The 20,307-nt window shown below is 39.5% G+C and overlaps 1 protein-coding gene across 2 annotated transcripts in view; it reads left to right on the top strand.

Annotated features, from left to right (window-relative positions):
- The window catches only part of LOC108895295 (collagen alpha-1(XXIV) chain), an 84,618-nt gene that overhangs the window by 27,955 nt on the left and 36,356 nt on the right, over positions 1-20,307 (top strand). For both annotated transcript variants that reach the window (XM_051077319.1, XM_018694023.2), the window contains 16 exons: positions 2,054-2,098; positions 3,045-3,098; positions 3,574-3,618; positions 5,461-5,514; positions 6,239-6,283; positions 7,235-7,288; positions 7,830-7,874; positions 13,233-13,286; positions 13,629-13,673; positions 14,073-14,126; positions 14,670-14,723; positions 15,168-15,221; positions 17,411-17,464; positions 17,547-17,600; positions 19,405-19,449; positions 19,791-19,844. In XM_051077319.1, coding sequence (XP_050933276.1) covers positions 2,054-2,098; positions 3,045-3,098; positions 3,574-3,618; positions 5,461-5,514; positions 6,239-6,283; positions 7,235-7,288; positions 7,830-7,874; positions 13,233-13,286; positions 13,629-13,673; positions 14,073-14,126; positions 14,670-14,723; positions 15,168-15,221; positions 17,411-17,464; positions 17,547-17,600; positions 19,405-19,449; positions 19,791-19,844 — 810 coding nt within the window. The remainder of the gene's footprint in view (positions 1-2,053; positions 2,099-3,044; positions 3,099-3,573; positions 3,619-5,460; positions 5,515-6,238; positions 6,284-7,234; positions 7,289-7,829; positions 7,875-13,232; positions 13,287-13,628; positions 13,674-14,072; positions 14,127-14,669; positions 14,724-15,167; positions 15,222-17,410; positions 17,465-17,546; positions 17,601-19,404; positions 19,450-19,790; positions 19,845-20,307) is intronic.

Genomic DNA, 20,307 nt, shown 5'->3' with positions numbered 1-20,307 from the left:
AGCCAGAGCTGAGCTGGCTGTTAGGATGTGTCGCTGTCTCGCTTAAACCTGATAGGCTTTGAGGTCAAGGTCAAAGGTCATCTGAAAGAGGAAAGGCACCCTGCCCAGGGTCAGGGGGTCAATGACACGCACAATATCCCATGCCTCTTCAGGTCAGCAGTCGTCATGCCTAAAGGAGAGTTTAATAGATGCTACTATGAATACAATGAAGGACACTGGTATTCTGCCTTTATCCACCAGTGTGCACATATTTACCTGCATGTTCATGTCCTGTATATGTTAACTTAGATTTCTTTTGATGCTCTAGTGTATTCATTGTCTCATAAGGGCACATTGCTGTTGCTCTGTTCAGCATGACTGTTGCAGGAATTGAACTTGTGGCCTATTGATACAAAACAGACTAAAACAGACAGATATCTACCATAGTAAGTCACCTTGCGGCCCACATGGCTATGTCTACATATTGTCCAGGTAGCCTCTTATTGAAGTTCTGGTCTCCACATAGCTAGCCACCACCTTGCCTCCCAGGGGGCCATCACAGTGTTTGCAGTAGCTGAACCTAATATACTCAGTCCATGAACTGTGCCCCATCAGGTATTTTCAGAGGAAATGACTGGCTCAGGGCCTGTGCTCTTTACCCCCATGTGGGCCTTTTATTGAGTGTGAAGGTTCACATGTCACAACCTCAGAAGCATACAATGGAGTCAGAGGTACCATTCAAGAAGGTCTCTTGCTGCCCCAAAAAGATACTGACCTGGCCCTGACCTTGTGTTTTGGAGCTGTAAACATCTGTTGTTGATAATCATGTAAAAGGGAAAAATAAAGGGCTTAAGAGTAGAACAGCTCTGATTTACCGAACAATAAATCCTGTTTAGTTTACAAAGAAGAAGTGCTCATTTAACTAAATATGGGATTTGGCTGTAGCGCAAAACTGACTGTGTATTAGAATGAGCCAACTTCTCCCCAAAGAACTGTAACATATTTTACAGAGTTCCATATTTTTTTTCTGAAAGTTTTTATGTTTTAATTGTGTTACTTTGTTTTTAAACAGTTTTACAGAGTTCCATATTATTATTATTTTATTATTTTAGAAAGTTTTTGTGTTTTAATTGTGTCTGTTTCTTTTTAAGCCTCACCCATACTGTACTACTACTAAAAAAGCTATGTTTTAAAACTATTGGTCAGAATCCGGAATGGGACATGGGCTGGTACAAACTACGGCACAAATGGGTTAATGTGGTTTTAATGAGTAATCTTCTCTGAAACTGAGACTGAAACACTGAAAAACACATGACATGCTGTATTATCACCTACTGTACTTAGCACAATTCCATCTAATGCACACACATACCCACTATAAAAGGTAGTATAAACCATAAAAATTTAAATTCTGACCATCAAACATGTAATGGCACCCATGCTTCCTTGGACCTTTAGAATGCTGCCAAAATGTTAAGAGGACACAGAATATTCCTAGATCCCTTAACATCCCTCAGGTATCTCATCAGTTCCTTAATCAAATGATTCTCTAGCAGGCCCTTTGAAGTGATTTTTGATTGATTGTTTTCTTTCTTTCTTTTCTTTTTTTTGTTTGTCAGGCAGTTGATCCACCACTTTCGTCCAGACTGAAATATTTAATCAACTATTACATGGATTGCCATGTAATTTTTGTACAGACATTCATTGTTTCCAGTGGATGAATCCTATTAACTTTGGTGATAACTATTTTCCTCTTGCACCATCAGTGGATGTTGTGTGTGTAAAAATGCTGACAGCTATTGGATGGATCATGACATTTGGTGGAGAAATTCTTTACTCTTAAGGATGAATTGTAGTCACTTTGGTAATCCCTTGACTATTCATGAAGTACTGTAAAAAATTTAATCTGTCCGGTACCTGGTTCATGATCTGGTAGACATACCAACAAAACATCAACATGTTAACATTGTACGTGACATGACAGAGCTGCTAGCATTGTCTCTTAGTGTTGTCATTTCTATGCTGTTTTTGATTGAAATATACTCAAAATATAATGTTTTATTCAATTTTCAAGGGTCCTAAAGGTTATCCAGGGCCATCTGGACCATCAGGAGAACAAGTAAGTAGTTACATATATGTGTGCATGTAAACAATTTCAGCAGTTCTCATTAGCACTGACAGGATGTGTGAAATAACCAAACCCTTAAAATCAATGATTGGAGATGCATTCTATGATACAGTAGTTACACTGATGCTTGTGTTCTGTGTCACAATGTTCATACATACACAAACTTACTGTACAGTATACATGTGAACACACACAAAACTCACAGCTGTGCTTGTGTGCGTCACCAGGCTGTTAGATCAGTCTTTCAGCTGTCCCCTCTAGTCAGCAGTTCCTTTTATCCTCCATTTATCTTCCTCTCTTTGATGGAAAAACTCTTCACCTCTTCAAAATGCTAATAGTTAACGAGCCCCATTGCACAGACCCTCTACACATGTCCACATCAGAAGGCTCTAAGCATAGAGGTTTATGGTGGAAGGAAGACATTCATTTCTGTAAACTCCAGGGATTACTTTAACAATGGAAAATCAAAAACTAAGCCCCTGGCAAAGTGATACAATGCACTGAGTAACAACTAATACAACCCTCACAGGTTTATTATGGTGCTGTCAGTGATGATGATAATTGAAATAATTATATCTGTTCAAGATCTGTGATTTATTCAAAGTCACAGATAATAATACTGCAATGGATAATTTTAAATGGTGCTGGATTAGAGCATCAGCTGAATGTTTAAAGTTTAAAGTATCATTTTAACAGCAGGCTGAAATAACAGCAGGGTGAGCCAGTGAGGGAAGGGTGAGTTAGAGGGGTGCAGAAAGGTACAGTTAATAGACAGGGTTGTCTTGGTGGAGGTTGTCCAGAATGAACAGTGCTTGTTTTATTCCTCAGTTGGCAATACTGGTAGAGGTCTGTGTTTCTCCTCTTTCACTTTATCCATCCATCTAATCTCCCTATTCACTGTTCTCTCTCTCTCTCACTTTCTCCCTCTCTGCTGCAGGGCATACCAGGACCTCCTGGGCAAGCTGGGGCTGCAGGTTACCCTGGCAGGCAGGTGCAGTGAAAAATACAAAAATCTGCTTCCAGTTCCTCCATCGATCCTCTGAGATTCTTCATAGCTCTACTGAGAACTCCACAGAGAACACACAGAAATGATTATCATAACTGCATGATGCACACTGCTTTCTGCTTTCCAGTGCACATTTCTTAACCTATTTCAGATTTTGAATTACATGGTAAACAATTGCTGTTTCCACCATATTGAAAATATAGTTTACAGTTACAGTTACAGTTACAATTACAATGAAACACATAAATTAATGAAGTTGGTTTCTTGACATTAAGTAGTGTGGATGATGAAATATAGAAATATAAGGTGCAACTTGAAATATAAAAACATGTTTGTTTTTTTTTTAGCTGTCATTCAATTAAGCCTGCTGTATTTCTCTTACCAGGCAATTCACATGTCACTGAGCTTACTTGTATTGTGACAATAAGTCCTTCTTACCAGAGTCTCTCCTTTGTTGCAGGGCTCAGCTGGGCCACAAGGTAACCCAGGGCCTAAAGGTGTCCGTGTAAGTACAAGTGGCTCTCTGCTTTCATTCTGCCGGTTTTTTTTTGTCATCAGCGTTGGATTGAACACTTCATTTCCTGAAAGGATTAGGATGGTGTCAGGCCTTCAGCCTTGCTCCAAAGCGACTGCTCAGGATCTGAGCTGAATTTCTGTCATACTGACTTGACGGAGACATACTGCCTGATGGGAGAATGCTTGTGGGGGCTGGTCCGGGCTCTGGGTTGTCTCTATGAAGGCTGACTGGTTTTTCTTACTATGGTTCATTCCTCAGCAAATAGGAATGCCCCCAAAACAGGAGAACAGAGGAAAGAAAAGAGGATGGAAGACAAACAGATGGCAGTATGAAAGTATGAAAGCAGAGGGAATGGGGTCAAATGAGCTAGTGAGAGAAGGGACTTAAGTGGAGCGTTGCAGCTCATAGAAAGAAGATAGTTGGGATTACTATGTCAGACTGAGGCAGGCACTGTGAAAAGAGCCACAAAGACAGGCAGTCCACTGATAAGGCAGGGGAGAGAGAGAAAAAAAGAGAAGAAGGCGGGACAAGGTTGCACAAATGTTTCATACATACCAATTGTGTCCTATGCCAATTGACTTAAATACTTGATGCCAAGATAATGCTAAAAGAAAACCCAAAAAACAGTCACATTCAGAATGACAGTAACTGCATGTGACTGTGTGTTATCGTTACAAAAGGCAGCTATTAACAGCTTTTGATTATTTTTTTCCTATAGTACACAACCAATTACAATATGATAGACTTTGGATTGTAATATCTGGCACATCAGCAGATATTTAAGCACAGCAAGTATCTGCAAATACTTTTGTGTGTTGGGTTAATTCACCGCTGTTTCATAAAATAGATGCACCCTTATCCTCAAACAGTCAGCAAATACCACAGAATGATGGAAAGGCCTGTATGAAAAATTGAACTTGTTGCTCATACCAGTGGAATGGCACTGCTTGTGTGTAGGTGTAGCAAGGGGGAAGAAATGTCCTCGCTTTTCAATCGCTACAAAACTTGTATCAATTCATGGTCTCAGACTTTGCAGGACACTTGGAGACACTAATCCTACACATACTGAGCAAACAACTCCAATGCACAACATGACAAGGACACCATCATGTGCACCTATTTAAGATAAAACACTAATGTCAGTGGACTCACTCCAGATTTTCCCTGTGGCCACATTGCATTTTGCTTGAATGACAATTGTAGAGAGTGTGTATGGACATAATGACACGCAGTAGCCCAGCCAGTGGCACCAAATATTTCTCCAGAATTTCCTACTGAATGTATCAGGGTTAGAGCCCGAGTCAGGGTCAGAGACGTTTCAGAAATACAGAGAATATACATAGAAAAGATAAGCAAACTCCCACGACAGTATGATTTCCTTCTTGCCCTATTAAAAGAGCTTATGGATAGTGATATTGGTTTCATTTGCTCTGTGTGACCAGAACAAGATATTCAGCCATCTATTAGTCAAACTGCTGTGATATGGTATGAATAATCATCACTTCAAAATGATTTGGGTGACCAGCCTGACCTTTTATCCAGCACCACCATCAGGCCAAAGATTCCAGCTGTACACAAGATTGATTGGTCATGGTACAAAAACATTCTTGTTAGCCAAGGTGAACAGTAATTACTGTACTGCTGCTCAGTGACATCAATCATATCACTGTTTTATGATCACAAAGTTTACAAGCAATGTGCAGTGCTCATGCTAAAAGCGATTTATTCAACATCAGGTTGAATAGCAGTATTGTGGTGTATCACACTGATAATGTGGTTTTATGGTAGTGTTAAGGCAATGTTGTGATTTGACTCTTCTCTGTTTTCCAGGGTTTCATTGGACCTCCTGGTGTTGCTGGGCCTCCAGGACTGGAAGGGGAGAAAGTGAGTGATGTATATTTAGCACACGCCTTTTTAATTACGATTGCTGTGTTCTTGGATGCATTTTGCATTGCCAGTATTATTCCTGTTATCTTTGATAAATCTTCTGCTCCTTCCCCTCCATTTTTTCTCTTTCCTTGTCTCATACTTGTTACATCACTGACTGAGGCTTGATGGATGCCAACGACCATGAGATATTTTGTTTTAGCGCTTTGCACTCAACATTCTGCAGTGTATCTTGATTCATGTTGAGCTACTAACTATTTACAGATGTATGTCAGAACACTTTTTTTACTCACAGTCATTTGTTAATTTTTCTGTTCTTTTTGAGGCTGTTGGCTTGGCAGCAGTAATTTAAAGCATTTATTTACAGCTTTAAAATTATTAGCTTACAGACAAAATTTTAGGAACATATCATTTTTATTTAGCCTATGTCTGACGTCACTCATTCCTTCATTCTTGTGAGATTCTAGTCTCAAGGAAATCCTGGTCTTTATGGCTCTTTTATGGCTTGTTGCTCAGCAGCTTGATTTGTGTGAAGGGAACTATTAATTCAGTATGATGGAACAGTTTTTGAATCCTGGCAAACTTACTTCCTACTCTTCTGTAACCTGTAAAAATCACTTAATTTTACTCTAGTGGCTAAAATTTGTTGTTACATCACTTTCCTGCGAACAGCACCATGTCATTTCCCAGATTTGAGTCATCCACTTATTTTCTTTTCTAGGGCATTCCTGGTCCTGTTGGAAAACCTGGCCCCAAAGGAAGACACGTAATACTGAATTAATTGTGATTTCTGCTATAGTTCATAGTTGCTTCTTAAGACAAAAATATATACCTTTGTAATCTGTCAGTAACTATGGGGAGCCATCTGCAGACACGATTGTCTGTGTTATCTTGTCTGAAAATCAAGGGGCGTACAAGGGGGTATCTACAATATGTCTGCCTAAAATAGTTGTACTTCCACAAAAGCAGTGGGACATCAAAAGGAGATTAATGTGTATGCTGCATCTGCTGTGAATGTGCTAAAGCAGCATGACACTGAGAACTAGTGGCAGACAACAGAACAGAACAGAGAGAGGAATAACTCCTTTAGGGGATTTAACACTGTTCAAGAAGTGGCAGATCACATTGGAAATGGTTGATGGCATGTATTTTGGTGTAGGCCCTGCAATGCCAAGTTTGTTCCAGGGTGGCATTGAAAAAAATTACTGTTAGATTAAGATAGAGACAGATGGAATGTCTAGGTTGGGCCCTCACACTGTGAAAAGATAATGTTCTAAAAACAGGCCTTAGTTTCTCTGTGTTGAAGTTGCCAAATGGGCAGGCAGCCCAGTGTCTGTTTTATCCGAAGGGTTTTTTCTGGAACACTGAGCGATGTCTGGCTAACTGGATCAAAGTCTGTGGCCCAAGGGCTGTCATAAGCCAGTCCACAAGCTCACCAATACACTGACTAATCTTGCTTCATTAAATAGGCATTATTTTCACACCATGTCAATACACATTTGGTCTTGATCAACAACTTGGGGAAAGCGCATCTTACATGCCACAGCATATGTCAGATAATGATTGGATACCATGCATAGCAGAAAACACAGATCAAGTAACATGAAAGTAAGAAAAAGAAATAAAAAGCAAAATGACTACTGTCCAGACTGTATGGAGGTGCCATATTAAGGATATATTTAGAAGTGTTGAAATTGAATATGTTCTTCCCTTACAGGGTGTTGTGGGGGATGCGGGTGAGAGGGGGCCTCCTGGTCCTGATGGCAATGAGGTGAGAACTCTCCTCCTGGTGTTTTCAGTTGTCCTCCTTTTTGCCCTATACTTTTAATCTCTGCCTGCTTTTTCACTTTTCTCTCGAAATTCTGAGTCTCCCTGAATGTCACTTGTCCTCTCTCATCAGTGAACAAATAACAACCGTAGTGCATAAGCTTACTCAAATTCATGAGCTAATAAGTCCTTATTTGGACTTTTTTCATGTATATTTTATAATAATAAAATTGGCAGAAACTATTAAAGCATATAACCTTATTATAACTTTATCAATAGGTCTCATAATACTCAATTATAGAGTGTTCAGTAGGATGCACATAAATTAGCCTGACATTACTGAGCATTTTAGGTTTTTCTTCAGTGGGCAATCACACAAATTATACAATATAAAATATATTGAGATGCTCTGTCATCCAGGAGGTTAACATATGAAAACATAATTATACTTACAGTATTTCTAATGTAGCCTTATGGATCAGGAATGTGCAATACTGTAAGTTTCCTGTCCTGTGTACTTAGGATGTTGCTGTGATGTTTCACAGGGGCCTGTTGGTGGGACTGGTATTAGTGGCTTTCCTGGACTAAGGGTGAGTATCAGTTAATCTCTCATTTTTATTAATGTGTTTGATTTCCTATGCCTAATAGGCACCATGTTTGATCTGTCATTCATTTGGCTCACAGGTCTGATTCTGTCTCTCTTTGTACTTGTTTTCATGATTGCTTGTCTGTCCATCTTTCTTTCTGCTTGTCTGTCAGTAGTTGTTAGATTGCAGTCTGGATGATGGATAGCAGGATGTGCTGTGTTGCTACATGATTGATAAATGTAATTTTTTATGTAGCCAGCTTCTTTTTACTTTGGCTCTTAAGCCAGGGTTTTGTGTTTTTTGATGGCAGTAGCTTGTTTTCATTGTTAATGATTGCCACTACTGAAATCTTTGAGTTGTGCTTAGTTGACTGACAAGGGTTTGTTACAAATATTTAATGCTCTTTTGGCTGCTGGTATGAGGAATCCACAGGGAGTGAAATATATAGAGTATAAATGGGTGGGATTCAGAACTGGCTACATGTTATGTGTCATTGTCACTGCTAATTCTATGGGCACGACAGTGTCACAACAGTTGAGAAAGTGCAGCTGGGAGGTTTAAAGTTAAGTGGAAGAATCAAATTTCAAGATTGGCAGATCCACAGTGGCACAGTACAGCAGATGTTCAGAGAGTAGCGCCATCGTGTTATTTTTCTCTAATCTCAACCAATCACCAACCTATCTCCCGTCATTGATTAAGCCTTAGCAATGTCATTCACAACTTTTTTCCAACAACAACATCCTGTTTGTGGGGTTTGAAAAAAAAAACTCACTCACAGGCCTTAAATGTTACCAGCATATCCACCAGGGAGGCTCTGTTTTATTGCTGCAGTGAGAATAAAATCTGGAGCGTCACAGGTCTAATAGAGAGCATGATGTCTTTTTACTGTGGAATGTGTCTTGAGTTCACAGAGGCCTCTAAAACATTCCCACGTTCATGTTAGCAAAATAGATACAACTCTATACTGCACCCTTCCTGTGCCACCATTTCAAGCTCCATTTACTCTGGTTTGCTGTCCTCATAGCATGGGGATTTATTGGGGTGTTTGAAGGGTCACTCTGTGTGGCACTAGACACATCTGGATGGACGGCGTTTCCTTAACCTTCACCTTAGCTACTGGCTGTAAGTCAGCTTTATTGCTGACACAGTCAGACATGAAACACATACTTATATAAGGTTGTAATCACAGAGAGGGCATCAACATATAGAGAATATCACAGCTATGAACTCTGAACTCATGACCCAAATTATGCAGTGGATTGTGGCACTATGTGTTTTTGTAAAACCTGGTAGCAGCATTGTCAAAAATTATTGTCACTACAGGTTAACTGAAAAAAGAAGATAGGAATGTAAAACATTCATAAATGCATAGACAGATGGTTTTGACACTGGTGCTTTACAGTCACAAACAAACATACCACTCTACTGATTGCGTCCCATCCTCAGGAGGCCGACACCCAAAGTGAAGACTGAAAAGCACTCAGAAAGGGACTCCTAGCGTGAAGGGGATTTGGTGGAATGGTGGGATTGTTTGTGACTTAAAGGCATCAGTCGTGCTGTGTTTAGTTCAAATCCTCCCCTTGTTGGTTCCAGGAGCATAAAAACCAATCCCACTGCAGAGGCCCTCTTCTGACCTTTAGAGAGATAGAAGCAGAGGTGTGTATTTATAGGCACAAAGCATAATTTTACATGTAGTAATGAACCTTATGCTATGTCTCCACACAACCACTACACATGCAGGTGTGGGCACTAAAGTCAGTACAGTCCTGTGAGAATTATGTATTGCTCATCATTTTTCATCAATATTTTTATACAAAAATTACCCAACCCATACCATTAACCAGTTACTCCTCCCTAAAGAAAACAATCAGAGTCACAAAAATCAATTATTAATAATTAAAGCTGATGTAGTGGTTACTTGTCTTTATATCAACAAATTATTGTCACTAAGTACTTTTGAGTAATCATACAAGAGAGCCAAAATACTTACACCTCCTTAATCCAGTCTTTGATGTAATTCATATCCATTCAGTTTTCCAGCTGAGTGATTTTGACAGAAGATCTCACAAAGAACTTTAATTTGACATCTAAAACTCATTTTCACTTCCCAGTGTCAATCACACCCTTGTGGCTTTAGTTGTGCTCACTCACTTATTGAAAGGCAATTACACAAAGTTAGACCTTTAGTTAAGTAATCGGAAAGAGAGCAGAAACAGAGCAGCAAGTGTTCGTTCTGGTATGCACTTGATGTCTTTGCCAGTGTGTGACTCAACAAAATGTGATGCAGCCAGACACTCTTTCACAGCCTGAATGAAAAACAAAAAGGTGAGGTGGAGACAAGAGTTTGAAATTTTATAGGATTTTGTGTGTGTGTATGTGTGTGCTTGTGTTACTGCTTTACCACTCTTACTTCAACCAGTTTTTGATCATTTTCACATGGTGTGGTGAGGCATATACAATAATGTAACTTTCCTCACTGGCATGTTATGTTTCTAGTATATGATATACTGTGTGATACACTAGGGTGCTGAGGCATTTTATGTTTTGGTTGTTTTTTCTGAGGCTACAGTGTTTGTGTTGAAATGCAATTCAACAATCTGGCTTTTGTTAAGTCTTTCATCACTTTTCATCCCGTGTGCCTAGGAGATAATGTTTTTGGATGATCTCTAACCACCTGGCAGTCAGGCTGTGTCTTGACAGCAGTTTGAGCAAGGGGATGTTGACATATCAGATCACCAAGACTGGTGAACACCAGAATTTTGGGGGAAAGTTTTTATCTTCTCCTTTCATTATGTCATTTTTCTTTTTTCCCTTGTTCTCTGCTGAAAGCTTCTTTTGATGTAGCGAGTGCGATTTGTGTCTGTCCTGCTGCAGTGCCACAGATGAGCAGCAACATCAAACACTGGCCTCACAGGGTCCAGATGGACTCCTAGTTTAAGCCACATGTCCTTGATGACATAATATTGAGCCATGTTCTCTCACTTGCCTCTCACTCTTTTTTGTATATTGGAAAGACTTACAGTTTGATTGTTTTTTATGACAGAAGACAGTACTTTTTATAGAAAATGTTTCTCGCCCTTTTTGCTGAGAAGTGCAATAACAAGTTCAAGGATTCCTAATTATTGTTGCCTTCACTGTTTTGCATATTGCTTAAGTGAGACACTGTCTTTGTTCCTGCTTGTCTTGGAACAAATTCTGACAGAGATGTCTGTTCAACCTTACTCCCTTCTCCTCTAAGCCTTCCTACTGTCTCAAACAGAAGGAAAACTTGAGCAGGCTGCATGGTTTCCTTAGTAAATATGTTTGCCATAATATCAAAGGAATCCACACCTATACACCTGGGCACAAAGGCTACATTTTGTTAAATGTATCTGTGTATGCCTGTTTGAATGTTACATAAAGTTGCTCCCCTAATTATTTGGACAGTGACACAGTTTTTGTAATTTTGTCTCCGTATACCACCACAGTGGGTTTGAAATGAAGCCACCAAGATATGGTTAAAGTGTAGACTTTCAACTTTGAATTCAGAGAGTTTAACGAAAACTATCATATTAACCTTTTAGGAATTACACCCATTTTTATACATAATCCCCCCATTTCCAGAGGCTGAAATCTTATTGGGCAATTGACAGTTTCATGGTCAGATGTTGCCTGTTCCCTTGTTTCTTTATGACAAATTAAGCAGATAAAACGCCTGGAGTTTGAAGAGGTGTTGATGCAGGTAAAGAAAGCATCATTAGGCTGTAAAACAAGCCAATCCTATTAGATAGACAGCAGGACCTTTAGTAGTGGCCTAGCTAACAATTTGATACATTCTTAAAAAGAGGGAATGCACTAGCAAGTTCAGCAATGCCAAAAGATCACAGAAAACAACTTAAGTGGATGATTTCATCCACTTAAGTTGTTTTCTGTGAACATCTAGCCAGGTCAAGATCACTCTTTAGGACGTTGGTGTATCATTGTCTACAATCAAGAGACAACTTCATGAATGTAAATACAGAGGGTTTACCACAAGGTTAAGTGGTAACACTCAAGAACAGAAAAGCCAGATTAAAATTTGCCTCACATCTAAAAACTTATGCCCAGTTTTGCAACAAGATTCTTTGGACAGATGAAACCAAGATGAATTTGTATCAGAATGATGGGAAGAGATTAGAATGGAGGAGGAAAGGAATCCAAAACATACCACATCATCTGTCAAACATAGTAGAGGTAGTGTTATGGAATGGGCATGTAGGGCTGCCAGTGAAACTGGGTCACTGGTGTTTATTGATGATGTGACTGCTGATAGATGTAGCAGGATGAATTATGAAGTGTATAAGGCTAGACTATCCATCTCCAATGGCTGAGCCAGTCACCCGACCTCAACAAAACTGAGCATGTTTTTCACTTGCTGAAGACAAAATTGAAGGCGCAAAGACCCACAAATAAGCAGCAGAAACTGAAGGTGGCTGCAGAAAAGGCTCGGCAAAGCATCTCAAGGAAGGAAACTCAGTATTTGGTGATGTCCATGGGCTCCAGACTTCAGGTAGTTGTTGGCTGCAAAGGATTATCATCTGAGTATTAAAAATAATCAATTTTCATAATTGTGTTTGTCCAATTGCTTTTGGGCCTCAAAATGGAAAATGGGCACAATTCCTAAACAGTTAATGTGATATTTTTATTAAACCCCTTGAATTAAAGCTGAAAGCTCACACTCTGATCACATCCTGGCTGCCTTGTTTCAAATCTACAGAGTTGTTTTACAGAGGCAAAATTCCAAAAATTGTGTCACTGTCCAAATATTTATGGACCTGACTGTATGTATATGCGCCTAGCCATACTCAAGCCTGTGCTTGCACGGGCGCGCACACACACACACACACACACACACACACACACACACACACACACACACACACACCATCATCGTCAATAAAAGTCACCACAACATCATTGCTACTGACACTGTTATAGCAGTCACAGTGAAAACTACCCATCAGTGGCCAAGGGTATTTTTTGGTCCAGCCACAGATTCTGGCCATTCCCACCTCGCCTCTGTCAATTAGCGTGGACGTTGTGGGCTGGCAGTGGTAAGCAGGGCCAAGCCCAGACCCATACAAAACAACTGAATACACTTTCAGCACGGCTTAGTTCTGTTGTAAGATTGTGACAAAAAGGAATGCTCTGTGTAGGAAACAGCAGATGTGTTCATGTCAAAATAACGTCACTGCCAAGAAGAGATCGGAAACATTTAGTGTGAAAAATGCCATTCAGAGTCAGGGAACAACCCAGGGCCAGTATCAGAAGTGCCTGTGTGTGAGTGTGTATCTGTGTGTTAGTGATGCATGAATTCCATTGTGTACCTCCTTCTCTTCTCAGGGGGACCCAGGGCCTGAGGGACTACGAGGACTACCTGGTCTGGTGGGACCTCAGGTAGGCTAGACATTGGCTACTGCAAACGCTCTAAATTTTAGGAAATTTACAGTTTGGACAGTTCTGTTGGTTGTCAAGTATCTTCATGTCATAAATCCAGTACCACCATACCTACATATTCTGATATGTCAAATATATAAAGATAATAAAGTGTGAGAAAAACCTTTCAAAACATTTGCCACAGTGTCAACTTTTATCATTCATCAGGCTCCTCCTCCTTGGCTTCACTTCATTTACAGAGAATTCTGTCATTGAAGTCCTTAGAAAATTTTCCCCATGTCTGTCTTTCTCTCTAACTCACTCACTCTTCATCCCCTCCCTCCTTTCCTCTGTCTGTGGCAGGGCCCAGCAGGACGAGCCGGCCTGCCTGGATTGAAAGGTGATAAGGTGATCTAAATATTTATATTATTGCAGTGTATTTGTGTGTAATGTGTCAGTAGCGCAACTCATATAACTGGACATATTACAAGAGATCCTTTGACATTTTGAAAGCAGCTACCATAGAAATCCATGTGCATTAGCTGTTGTTTATGTTAGATATTGATGTTGCTCTATACATTGTCTTTACATTGTCTTTTGTTTTTCATGATATTCAAATCCAAGCAGAATTTTGAAAGCAACTTGTTTCAACTGTGTACAAGAGTTGCTGCATAACATACATATATTGGACAGTAAACAGTCTATGTAGAGGTTCTGTGCTTATCTATGTTTTATTTTTGGTCGTATTGTGATCATTGTGGCAGGGTAGTGTTGTGTTATATCTCTGTATGATGCTGTGAAATTCAGGGTGAAGTGGGACAAAGGGGCGAACCAGGAGAGATGGGGTACCAAGGCGATAAGGTAAGTCTCCTTTTATGCAAACAAGATTTTAAAGAAAACAGACTTATGAATATTAAATGCACTGGAGCTGTCACTACCAAGAACATCTTGAATTATATTCCCACACCAGACAGTCGTGACTTTAGCATAAAATTCCACCACAACTTGATAATACTTTTATAACAAATGCATTTTTTTGTTTTACTTAATTGTTTAAACATGTAGGAGTGATCTCTGCCCCCCCGCTGTGACAAATAATTGGACAATAGCAGAATATATAGAGGAACATTTGTCTTCGCTAAATCACGAAAACATTAATCCACAAATCATTGTGTATTGTGTGTGTTTGAATAAATGCAGATGTTGATTCATTAATCAGATGAAGTCACTACATAATGCTTGTCCCATGTGAATAGGGGTATACGTGTATCCAGACATAGTGACAGTTATATGGAAATGGTTGCAAATAAACATAGACATGACATGAGTTTTCATATAAAGGATGTGTAAGACCAATTTGGATGTGTAAGACCAATTTGAGATGTTATGTCTGTATCTTTACAGGGTCCTCCTGGTGTGCCTGGTCCTACAGGGCCAAGAGGGAAACCAGGACCACCGGTATGTTCGTGTGAGTGTGTACTGTATGTGTCTGAGCAGCTTTTATAGACAAAGCAAAACACAGTGTACCACAATGAGATCTGGACTCTATTTGCGTTAACATGTAAACTGAAGTCAGTCACATTCACAACACATCAGCTTAATCATACACTTGCTGGATTGTGTGTTCCAGTGAGGGAAGAAAGAAGTGGAATAAATGTTTTTAAACACTAAGCAGCTATATGTTTGCTTGTCAGTAGAAAAAAAATGAAATACTGAACACTCCTCTCTGGATGCATTATAAACTAGAATGGCACTCACTAGAGCGCACACCTCCACCAAGGCCAAACAGTCCTATATATGTCTGACTAGCTGTCATAATAGAAAAATAAAAGGAAAGAGGATGTACCAGAACCAAAAAAATATCTCATTTGTTTTTGTCCTCTTGTGTTCTTTTTTTAACAGGGTAAAATTGGTGAGATGGGGGCACAAGGACCACCTGGGCCTCCAGGACCAGAGGTAGGACATACATGTGATGAGTTTTCATATTTAATGTATCCTTTTATTTGTTACCAAGTTTTCTCAGGATGTGGGAACAAGACCACCTAACATGATCACATGTGAATAACTTAATGCAGATAAGCTTTGGGTTACAACAAAGGGTAGTTCAGTGTTGTTTACCTGAAGTCAGTAATGTAAGGATAACAACTTCTTCCCTTTGTGCACAGTACTGACAGCAGTAATGTCAGTGTCAATGTCAATTTTATTTCTATAGCACATTTAAAAACAACAAGGTTGACCATAATAACAATTGATAATACAGTAACTATAACTTTACTGAATGTCAGTTTGCAACTGTACAGGACAGGTTTCATTCTTTATTCACAGTCTTGTAAACATGATTACTACATTTTCTTTTAGAAAATGTTGCTATAGGTAGACAGTGGAAAGAAAGGGAAAAACACAAAAATCTTTCAGCTTTATCAGTGGGGATGAGTGTGGCATAATACTGAAATGAATGGAAAAGGAGCATGATTGAGAAAAAGATAGACACGCATACACAGTCACAAAACATAATCATCCTACTATATCTTTACTTTCCTATTACAGAGAGTATAATGTGGTGGACACAGAGCCAAAGCTGGGCCTCTTTTATGGATTCTCCCACTCAAGATTATGATCACATAAAGACATTAGAGAGATATGGAAGTCATTGTGAGGGTTAAAGTAGCAGGTAGCTAGAAAAATCAGATTTCATTACACTGCACATATCTCAGGTTTTGGCTTCAGGCTGGGGATGCCAACTGAACTGAAAGTAGACATATAAAACACAGTGTACAATAAATACTCCAAACTATAATGCACTGCCTGTAGACAATGAAGAACAATATACTCATATACAAAGGCATCAGAACTGTATCGTTTTTGGTGATCCTCTGACCTTTCCTCTTGCGCCTTTATCAAAATTCTACCAATACAAAATAAATATGAACATTTCCCAGATTATGGTGGATTTTAATGAGTACATTCATTTTTCTCAAATGATTTTTGGACAGACCTAAACATTCCTCTTGTGACTTTTGTTGTGACTCCATGACTTTTCCTCTTGCCAATTCTAGACCATAATTTTCTCGTAAATCTCTGAATTTAATGGGCAAATAATGACATTCACTGAGGATGATGTCTTCCTAGGCAATGTCTTTTTACATTGGTCATTATCTTATCACCCTTCCCTCACTTCACACACACACACAAAAAAACACTTAGATTTTAGATATATAATAAACCAATAGGCAAGGTGCACTACATGTTATTGTCATGATATTTGCTGAACATACTCATTTAATTTAAATGACCCATATCCTGAGATGGCTCTGAGATCACCAAATCAGTCAGTGTGCATGTACAGTTTGTCAGTCAGTATTCATTCTGTCCAACATTGTGTCATTGTGTGATGGGATGTAATGATGATTGCAGCCTATGGGGGCTTCCAGCGGAGCGTTAAACTTTTAGTCCTGTTGAAATATTGATGCTTAAATGTAATTTAATTTAATTTGAAATTTTCATCAGGGACACTGTCATTGTTCATACTTCGCTGATCGAACAGAATTTGAGTGTGGTCAGTGGAGACACCAATCAAGTCATCTCACTAGCCCCAAAATGTTATAACGTCATGTGTTGCATCAAAACAATCCTTTCGTCAAAGAGTCATTGTTGATGCTGCAAAGTACGTGAAAAGCATGGAAAATGTCAAAGACACGCTGCTCTCAGGAGTGCAACATAACCATAGGTCACATAGGCCATAGCTAGCGGGCATATTTTCTGAAATGCAGCAATTGTGTCATGGCAGGCGAGCCTGAAGGTATGCACCCTCTATCAGCTCAGCAGCAATCCATCACTATCTTTACATCAGTTTTCTATACACCATCCCAGATTTATAAAAGCTTCCATCAGTGATTTGCAAAAAGGAGCTCCTGCAGTACATCAACATATAAATAGGCCTATTTTATACCTGTCATTTTGAATGCAGCTTAATCCTACCCCTCCTGTAATGTACACAAAGGTTCTATGAGTTGAGTTAATATGTGGGATCAAGCTCAACCAATTAGTCATGTGCCTCATGACAGACAAAATAATGATATCATATACTGTAATAATAAATGTAATAATAAATAATAATAATGTCCCTCTCCTCTTGTTTTTGCCAGGGGTTTCCTGGTGATATTGGAGTTCCAGGGCCCAACGGTCCACCTGGGCCAAAGGTATAACAGTCTCTCTCTATCTTGCCATCCATTCATCAGTTCAGTTCATCCAGTTGAATTAATGTATTTGGTTGTGTTTCAGGGTATGCAGGGAGCCAGAGGGCCCCAAGGCCCACAGGGGCCAAAAGGAATACAGGTGAGGTGAATCAACACCCAACTTCATTCTACACTCCAGTTCTGCATTTGACTCACTAATACAGAAAAGTGGAAAATCTGGCTCATTCAGAGATTTCCATTGGATTTTTAGTCTGAGGCAAGATTAACTAACACATTGCTTCTCATTTAGCATCTAGTCATATCTCATATCTCCTCCCACTAAGCTGGGAGTTTTTTTCTCTGTGATATCTCTCAGGGCATGTTCCATTGGGTGAAGTCATGATTCACCATTGGTGCTTGGGTGCTTATAAAAACAAGGCTGAAAGTTTTCCAGCCCTGGAAAAAAGGAACAGAAGCCTTTGGAAAGTGTACAACACGCATACACTTTTCTATTGTGTTGAATGTTCCAGCATTGATCTGGCAACTGCTCACAGAGGTGTAAAGTTGGCCAGTGTACTCTCCTCATGCACACGGTTTGGTATGGGATCACAACTCTTCAGTCAGAGAAGAGTACAGAGACAAATCTGTTAAAAGTTTGATATTTAAGAGCAAAGCAGTACTGAAGCGCTGTACTTCTGAACTGATTAAGTGATTCGAATTTGAAAGATTGCCAAAGGAGTTAGATTTTCAAAGAAGATTACATTTATCTGACAGCTGAAGTCAATATTGTGGGTTTGGTTTGAGAAGCAAGGAGAGCACAATGAAATATTTTTATAAACTCAGCATTGTCTCATCTGGATTGTAAGCATTACTGTTAGAAGCCACAGAGAAATTTTAGTGGGTGATTCAAATGTTAACTGTAAAACTAAAATTACAACTGATTTCTGTAGTTTTAATGAAATGTAAGTGTCTTTTTTAACATCCTCCTAGTGCACATAATTCATACTACTACCAATACCACTTGGTATCAACCTGAAGGGCGGGAGTTACTGTATATACATGGATGAGCAAAACATTATGACCACTCACAGATTAAGTAAATAACATTGATTATATCCTAGAAATGGCACATGTCAAAGTTTGGGATATGTGAGATGGTACTAGACCAATTGGTTCTTGTAGTCAGTGTTTTCCATGGGGGAGAAAGAAACAGGTGTAATGACTTGAGCGACTCTTATAAGGGCCAAGGTTTGTGGGGAGTCAGCAGTGGTGAGTACCTGCAGACAGCAGTCCAAGCAGGGTTGAGATGAACTAGTGATAGGATGTTGGACACCAAGGCTTAAATTTTGATCATGGTTATGGGAAAAACACACAGTGCAGACCAGTCATAGTGTCCGAGATAACCCCTGCCCACTGTTGAAAGTGCCTACATCGGGCAGACCAATGCTGTAACTGGACCTTAGAGCAATAGAAGAAGACTGCTTGGTCTGACGAGTCTCAATTTTAATTTCATTTCATTCGTTCAAGCATCATTGCAATGTGCTGGAACACAAATTGCAATCTGCTGTGATTCTAACATGCAAATGACAGGACTTAAAGGATCTTGGTACCCAGTATACAGAGTGCACTGGACACCAAGTACATTTTTGTCTTGTGACCTGTAAGAATTAGAAAGTTGCCCACAGTTATCCAAAAATATCCCATTTAAATATGTCTCTATCTGGCTCTCCCAAGAGTTATCAGCAGCAAAATGCAATTCAGCAATTGTGATCTTTAATGTTGAGTCTAAAGTTTTCCAAACAAAATAGTAATGCGTATGGTTTTATTCATGTTGTTTGGTCATCCTGCTGGGTAGTTTGGTGTGCCAGTTATAATTGCTTGTCTATTGGACTACCTGTGTACATGTGAGAGTGTTGTATGTGTGTATCATATTAGTGTGTGGTGAACTGTATTGTGTTCTGCAGGGTGATGAAGGACCACTTGGCCCGCCTGGAAGCCCTGGCCCTACTGTAAGAACTCCCAGATTCACATATTGTATACAGAAATACACAGAGACATATGCACATAGTGTATACTGAACATATTGCAGGTGGTTTGAATTAATACAGTTTGCCTGCATGTTCTTTCAGGAAACAGCTGGTATGAATTGTGATAAACCCATTATGAGCTTTACTATCTTTTGATTATTACTTGTGTGTGTACACGTGCTTATGTGTGTGTGTGTGGGGTGTGTGTGTGTGTGTGTGGGTGTGTGTGTGTGTGTGTGTGTGTGTGGGTGTGTGGGTGTGGTGTGTGTGTGTGTGTGTGTGTGTGTCTGTGTCTGTGTGGGTGTGTCTGCCTATTTTTGCAGGGGAGACCTGGAAGGAAAGGCTACATAGGCGAACCTGGCCCTGAGGGTTTAGAGGTGAGTAGAGGTGAATTATTACAAGTTTAGAAATTCAAAAAAATGAAAACACTGCCTGTGTGAGCCTGTATGAGCCTGTTGTTTCTTCTCTTCAGAATTATCTACTATACCTATATTACCGGACCCGAATACCTCCATCTCTAGGACACAGTGGCAGTCTTAAGGCTTATTCTGTCTGTTAAGATTATTTTAAAAAATCAGGTTTTTTGCTTCAGCAAACTCTTGCTGTGTTTATATGTATTATCTTATGAACTGGCTTTTGTGTCCACCACAAATGCATTGCCTTGATCATGGTATCAATGTGTTTCAAGATTTTGTTATTCTAAATTATGGTCTTGTGCTTACATGTTTTGACCCACTTATAGAAAGCCCAGACTTATAGTGTTGTAAATATGCACTTATTTAGGAGAGAACATTATTTCCATCATCGTACATGCTTCTTAAACTTGTAATATTCTGAGAG

This window comes from Lates calcarifer, linkage group LG17, assembly GCF_001640805.2.
Source record: "Lates calcarifer isolate ASB-BC8 linkage group LG17, TLL_Latcal_v3, whole genome shotgun sequence".
NCBI lineage: Eukaryota > Metazoa > Chordata > Actinopteri > Centropomidae > Lates > Lates calcarifer.
Note: the sequence above shows the minus strand (reverse complement) of the source record. Positions and strands in the feature narration are given on the sequence as shown.